Consider the following 6,948-nt stretch of genomic DNA (forward strand, 5'->3'; position numbering starts at 1 on the left):
AGAACACAGAGAGAGCATGGGGAGAACACAGAGTGAGCAAGGGAAGCGCACAGAGAGCGCACGGGGAGTGCACAGAGAGAACACAGAGAGAGCACGGGGAGAGCACAGAGAGTGACTGGAGCGCACGGGGAGCTCGCAGGGACAGCCGGCCATGGGGTGCGGAGGGTCTCGGGGGGCTGAGCCTGCCCGGGGAGGGAGCACGGTCCAGCTGGGGAGGGGGATGCGGCTCCAGCGTCTGCCTGCACATCCCGGCAGGGATCCCCCGTTCACCCCGGCAGGGATCCCCCGTTCACCCCGGCAGGGATCCCACGTTCATCCCGGCAGGATCCCCCAGTTCATCCTGGCAGGATCCCCCAGTTCATCCCGGCAGGATCCCCCAGTTCATCCCGGGAGAGATCCGCCGTTCATCCTGCAGCCTTATACCATGGAGCAACCTTACGCCATGGATCAGCCTTGCACCATGGAGCAGCCCTACACCATGGAGTAACCTTACACCATGGAGTAGCCCTACACCATGGAACAACCTTGCACCATGGAGCAACCTTATCCCGGCAGGATCCCCCAGTTCATCCTGGCAGGATCCCCCAGTTCATCCCGGGAGAAATCCCACATTCACCCCGGCAGGGATCCCCCATTCACCCCGGCAGGATCCCCCGTTCATCCCGCACACCCAGCCCACGGATGGCCCCACGGGTTGTGCCCCAGCCCCGGAATGTCCCTGGCAGTGCCCAGCTCCTGCTGCCTGGCCCAGCTGACCTTGGCACAAACGTGTCCCATGGGTGCCTGACCCTTCCTGCTCCCTGCGGGGTCCCTGGGGCAGGAGGGGGTGTCAGGGACACTGCAGGGAGCACGGGGCAGGTTTGGGGGGCTGGAATGGGGAGAGCCCTGTGCTGGGGCAGCCTGAACCCCCAGCAGGGCAGGAGCAGCTCGGTTCAGCCTGGGGATGGCGCAGAACCAGGGTGAGAAGTGGATCCTGCTGCAGCTGAAATGAAACCTTCCCTTTTATGCTCCTTTAGGGAAAAAAAACTTTCCCCCATGGACCTCATGTGCTCACCTCTCCCAGTTCTAGACAGAAGCTTTTCATCTGTCCCAAGAGATCCTCCTGGACACCCCAAAACCGGGTTCCTCTGGCTGCTGGTTCCCAGGTGGAAGGGCAGTGTTCCCCTGGCTGCACCAGGGCCACTGTGCCCAGGTAACTCGTGCACAGGTGAGGGCAGAGCAGGGAGGGGAGCCTGAGCTCAGCCCACCCTGACCCTTGCCCTGGCCTGGGAGCCTCCTACCCTTCCCAAAAGCTCCACAGCCTGTCCCAGGGCCACCACTGCAAGCCACAGCTCTGCACAGAGCTGAGCTGAGGGACCTCAGCCAGGTTTTTGTCTTCCTGTGAGCTGCCCACAGCTGGGTGAGGTGCTGGCCCCTCGTGCTGACCCTCCCCATCCCCTTCCACCCCTTTGTGCCCAGCCTTGACCCCATGTGGGTCATGCCCATGCCCAGGAGGGCTCCACAGCCTCTTCCCACCCCGTCCTGCTCCTGCCAGGGCTGTGGTGCAGCTTTTTCACTGCACCAGCCAAGCAAGGTCCCTCAGGGATGGAGGATCCAGCCCTGGACAGCAGCAGTGGCACTGCTGGGTCCTTCCCTGCACCAGGCAGATCCACACTGCTCTGGGAGGGGATTGGAGTTTGGCTGGGGCTCCTGAAAGGAAGCAGTGTTTCCAGAACCACCTCTCTGTTCTCATCCTCCTCACTGTAATGGACTCAGGACGGTAATTAATAGATAATTGCTAATACCTTACATCCCTCTAATGCCTCGCTGATGAGCTTCAAAGCACTTTGCAGTCTCTGGCTACGATTCCTTGCTCTGAGAGGGCAGAAATTGCACTTCAGAGATGTTTCAGGAACTCGCTGATGATCCAAGGCTGGATGAGCACCAACCCCCGGCGCTGGGCTCCTGCTGCAGGCCCTGCCCTGCTCAGGCACAGCCTGCTCTGCAGCCCTCCCAGCCCCCGAGCCAGGGCAGGGCCACAAGGAGTTAAACCCCGTCCTGATGGGCTGGTGAGATCATCGGAGCTGGGATGCTCCGTTGTTTATTAGACTCCACGGAGCCCAGCAGACACCACCCCGAGGGATGTGGGGCTGGGGGTGAGCCTGGCTCTGGAGAAGGGGCTTCGTGCTGCAGCCAGCCCTCCCTGCTCACCACGTAAGTACCACGGGGGTCCACGGGAGAGAGGGACGGGGTGCAGCACGGCCAGCTGGGGTCATCCCCTGCCTCAGCCCCACAAAGGCACTTGCAGGTGCTCCTTGCCCGGTGCTCTGGGCAGCCCCTGGCAGTGCTGGGGAACTGCTCCCGAGGGATGCAGGCACCTGCTCCACTCCACCAGCAAGGGAACTCTGCCTCTGGCTCCATCCCAGAGGGTTTGGAGGGTTTGGAGGGGAGGTGAGATCCTCTGACACCCCGCAGGGTCTCGGGGCAGCACCGTGCACTCTGCAGGGCCAGCTGCCAGCCCGCTCCTGGCTCCGAGGTGAGCAGGGACACGGGGACAGGAATGGGGCTCCAGCACACACCCCTGGCACCCACAAGCTCCCTGTGCCCTCCCAAGCTGAGCCCAGCAGAGCCCAGCCCTCCTGGGGCTGGCACACAGCAGCGCCAGGCTGGAGCTGCTCCGAGCTGCTGCTCCTGTGCCCGCAGAGCTGGGGACACTCAGGGACTGCCAGTGCCACCAGGCACCTGCAGCCACCACGCCCCAGGGCCGCGGGGACAGCAGAGCGTGGGGAGTGGCTCAGCGCTCGCTGCCCGGGCTTTGGTGCTGTTTCCCTCCGGGGTCTGGGTGCTGTGCCCCCAGCACCTCCCCACGGGCACTGCCCAGGCAGAGGGGGCTGTGGGGCTGCTCTGCAGGGGGTCTTCATCATCTTCATCTTCATCATCTTCATCTTCGTCATCTTCATCTTCGTCTTCCTGGGTTTCTTGGGGACCCCAGGTGGGCTGCGTCCCTGAACGTTCCTCTCTCTCTCGCTGGGAACTGACTGAGAGCCACTCTTGATTAAACTTGGCCAGCACGAACACCCCAGAAGAAGTTCCTGCTGGGTTTGTGCACGTCCACGAGCGCAGCAGCCTCCTCCCCTCCCGTTCCACAGGCACAGGGATCCCCCGGAGCAGCAAACCCCTCCTGGCACACACAGAGCCTTTGCTGTCACCTGGGGGGTCCTGGAGTGACACTGAGCACCAGCACCAGATAAAGAATCCAACTGAGACACTCCAGAGCAGCAGGAAAATCTTTCCCTCCATTCCCCAGGGTTTTGTTTTACTCCCAGCTGGACCCAGACAGGATCTGGTGCCCGTTGGGGTGACAGGCTGGGGACATCCCCTGCTGAAGGACAAAGCACCCCTCTGGGTCCCACCTTCTGAGGGCACTGGAGCTGCTCTCTGCCAGGAGACCACCACCAGCCATCCAGAGACCCCTGGAAGCCCCAGAGAGCCGTGGGAAGGGCCTGGGGACCCTGTGTGTGGGCAGGACCTCGATGTCACACAGCCAGGTGGCTGTGCACACCTGTGTGCAGGTGACTGAGGTGCCACACTCCCAGTCCCACCAGCCTGGGGCACTGGTGCCAGGCAGAGCAGAGCTCAGTTTGTGCCCTGGCAGGGTCTGGCCCTCAGGGCAGCTCTGGGCTCTCTGCTCCTCCCCAGCAGGGATCAGGACAAGCCCCATCCATGGAGTGCAGAGCTCACTTGGGGGTGGCCTCAGTGTTCTCCATGAGCCCAGATTGATTCCCAGAGGGATGGGGGGCTGCAGCCCCAGCCCAGAATCCCCAGGGGGGCTGTGCCTTGGCACGGGGGTCCCCAGCAAGGAGCCCCCCGAGATTTCCCAGTTCAGAACCCAAACCTCACCACACAAAGCACTGGAAGAGCAGAGGGAGGAGAATCCCAGGAGAATCTCCTGAGGGAGAGGGGAAGGAGAGACCCCGGCAGTGAGAGCTGCCCAGGGTTTCAGAACTACCAGATGTGAAATCTGAGACGTGCTCTGGAGGCGTTTTCAAGACAGCAAAGACTCATCTGCTGATTGTCTGCTTCCAACAATGGTTAGAAAACCGGGAGAAATCCGATAGCACTCTCCTGCCAGGCTGCTCGGCGCATCCAGAGCACATCTGTGATGGATTGGGGATGGAGCAGGGGCAGAGCAGCAGCTGGAACTGCATTAGCTCTCCCCAGAGCTGCAGATCCTCCCAAGCTCCAGGCAGGGAGTGAAATCCTTCATTAGGCAGCAGTGAGCAAAAGGGTGACGGAGAACCAGGCTCTGCCAGGAAGTGCTGGGAAAATGAGCAGGGCCTGGGAATTGTGGTGAGAGGGGTGGTTCTGCCAGGAAATAAAAGGGGGAATAAATCCTCTCTGGTGGAAAGGCAAAGCTGAAAGGCTGCTTCCTGCAGCAGCCTGACATTAATGCTGTGCACGCAGAGGGGCAGAGCTGCTGCCCTGATGCAGAGTCAGGATGGCAGCACACAGGGAATGGGATGCATGAAAGATGGAACAGCACATTGAGTTTTGGGCTGCTGAGGTGTGGGATTATTCCAGAGAATAAAGCAAACTTCCTAGCACAAAACCAAATTAAGATTAGATGTTGGCTTGATCATAAAATCTCTCTGAGATGCACCTTAGGAGGACAAAGACAAGAAATGCCAGGATGAAATTTCAGGGAAGGTCTGGGGTGCTCTGGAAGAGGGGCAGCAGAAGGCAGCAGTGCTCTGAGTGAGGCAGAGGATGGCACCTGGAATTATTCAGGATTTGGGCACTTCCCTGAAGAGCTGCAGATGGGAGGCTCAGGGTGGGCACAGCAGGAATTTCCCCGTGGAAAGGGTGCCCAGGCCTTGGCACTGCCCAGGGAGATTTGGGGTGCCCATCCCTGGAGGTGTGCCAGGAATTCCTGGAGGTGGCACTGAGTGCTCTGGGCTGGGGACAGGGTGGGGATGGGGCACAGCTGGGACTGGAAGGGCTGAGAGGGCTTTTCCAGCATAAAGGATTCTGGGATTCTGGAATTCTCTATCAGAAATGTGCCCCTTGCCCTGCCCCTTTTTCCTGTTTCAGCAGAGAGCAGTGAGAGCTCCAGACAGGAGGGTTGCAAATCCTGTCCACTGCTCTTGGCTTTTGTTTTGTGCTTGTTTGTCCAAGCCTGGCAGAAACATCCTGAAACACCCCAGAAGATGTCAGTACCACCAGCTCTGCAGCAGTGGCTGTGCTGGGGGGACTAAATTGTAAAACTACATCTGTGTCTCCTCAGAGTAACCACGGAGCTTGGCAGGGACACAGGAGCAGTGAGGGAGGTGCTGGCTGGCACCCCTCCATCAGCATCCCTTGGTGGGCACTGAGCCAGCATGGCACGGCTCTGGGCAGGTTTCCTCCAGCCCCTGGAGCTGTGCCAGCCTTGCAGCCTCAGCCCTGACATGGAGCTTGCTCCCACATGGATCAGCAGCTCCAGGACAAGAGCTGGGGCTGGGGGCTCTGGGGTCACCTCCTGCACACCTGCCCTGGCACAGGCAGGGAGCAGAGCCAGCCTGGCATCACCTGTGAGGTGGCAGCTCCTGGAGAGCCAGCCCTGCTGAGCAGGGCAAACACAGCCATGAGGGGCTGCAGGGGGTTTGGGTCACCTGCTCTGGATCAAAGCCCATGGGGGCTGAAGGTTTGTGTGGTGCTTCGGGAGAGCTGTGCTGGGCACTGCAGTGCTGGCACTGCCCATCCTTCTGCCCATCCCTCTGCCCATCCTTTTGCCCATCCTTCTTTCCATCCTTCTGCCCATCCTTCTGCCCACCCTTCTGCCCATCCTTCTGCCCATCCTTCTGCCCATCCTTCTGCCCATCCTTCTGCCCACTCTTCTGCCCACCTTCTGTCCATCCCTCTGCAGGATCCCATTGCCTGTTCCACCGTTTCATGGCTGTTATGCTCCCCTTTCCCTGCAGTGACCCCAAAACCTCCTGCACCTCCACTTGGGCTGCTCTCACTGGTGACCAAAGGCAAACACCCTCCATCCTCTACCACTTGCCCTGCTCTGCTTTCTCTTTTGCCCACCCCAGGTGCCCTCCTCGCAGCCCAGCACCATGGAGATGCCCCCCAAGAGCCCCGATGGCAGCGAGAAGTCCCCTCAGTCCAAGGAGCTGATCACCAGCAGCACGGGCAGCACGCTGTGCATGAGCTCCCGCAGCGAGTCCGTGTGGACCAGCGCCCCCAGGAGCAAGTGGGACATTTACCACAAACCCCTGATCGTGGTGTCCGTGGGAGTGGCCATCTTCCTCTTCGGGGTGGTCATCACCAGCCTGGCCTGCTTCCTGACCAAGAACAAGAAGGTGTACAAGATGACTGGCCCGGCGTTCCTGTCCCTGGGACTGATGCTCCTGGTTTGTGGCCTGGTCTGGATCCCCATCATCCGCAAGAAGCAGAAGCAGAGGCAGAAGTCCCAGTTCCTGCAGAGCCTCAAGTCCTTCTTCTTCAACCGCTGAGGGCAGCCAGGGCCTTCTCCAGAAGGTTCCCTGCCCTCCTCTAACCCGTGCTGATCAGCCATGAAAACAAACACTTTCTTGTACTCCCTAGAGGATTTCACCCCCGTCAGTTCTTCCCTCCGTGGTCTCCCATGTGAAAATGAACTCTGTACCTCATCCAAGTCATCCCAGGGAAAAAGGAGCAGGAATTTTCAGCTGAGCCCAGCAAGACAGGTCCAAGGTCTCTGCATCACCCCCCTACCCAAAGAGTGACCCAAGAGCACAAACTGGGTAAAGCACAGCCCCAGAGGAGCTTGGGCTGAAACAAAACCCCAAAGGGACCCAGATCCCCCAGGAGGCTCTGCAGGATCCACCAGCAGAGAGGAGCCACAATTCCTTCCAGCTCCCTGATTTGCCTGAGAGGCTGCAGGACCTGCACAGCATCAGGAGACACAGCAGAAGCAGAGGGACAGGGACCCTGCAGAGGGACAGG

General features: G+C 60.3%; 1 protein-coding gene across 1 annotated transcript; it reads left to right on the forward strand.

The window, feature by feature from the left end:
• The first annotated feature begins 6,077 nt into the window (after positions 1-6,077).
• Positions 6,078-6,476, forward strand: PIRT (phosphoinositide interacting regulator of transient receptor potential channels). The gene has a single exon (XM_041468614.1). It carries the CDS (start codon positions 6,078-6,080, stop codon positions 6,474-6,476), a length of 399 nt encoding a protein of 132 aa, XP_041324548.1.
• Positions 6,477-6,948: the final 472 nt, after the last annotated feature.

Source organism: Pyrgilauda ruficollis, unplaced genomic scaffold, assembly GCF_017590135.1.
Source record: "Pyrgilauda ruficollis isolate IOZ18807 unplaced genomic scaffold, ASM1759013v1 scaffold221, whole genome shotgun sequence".
Lineage (NCBI taxonomy): Eukaryota > Metazoa > Chordata > Aves > Passeriformes > Passeridae > Pyrgilauda > Pyrgilauda ruficollis.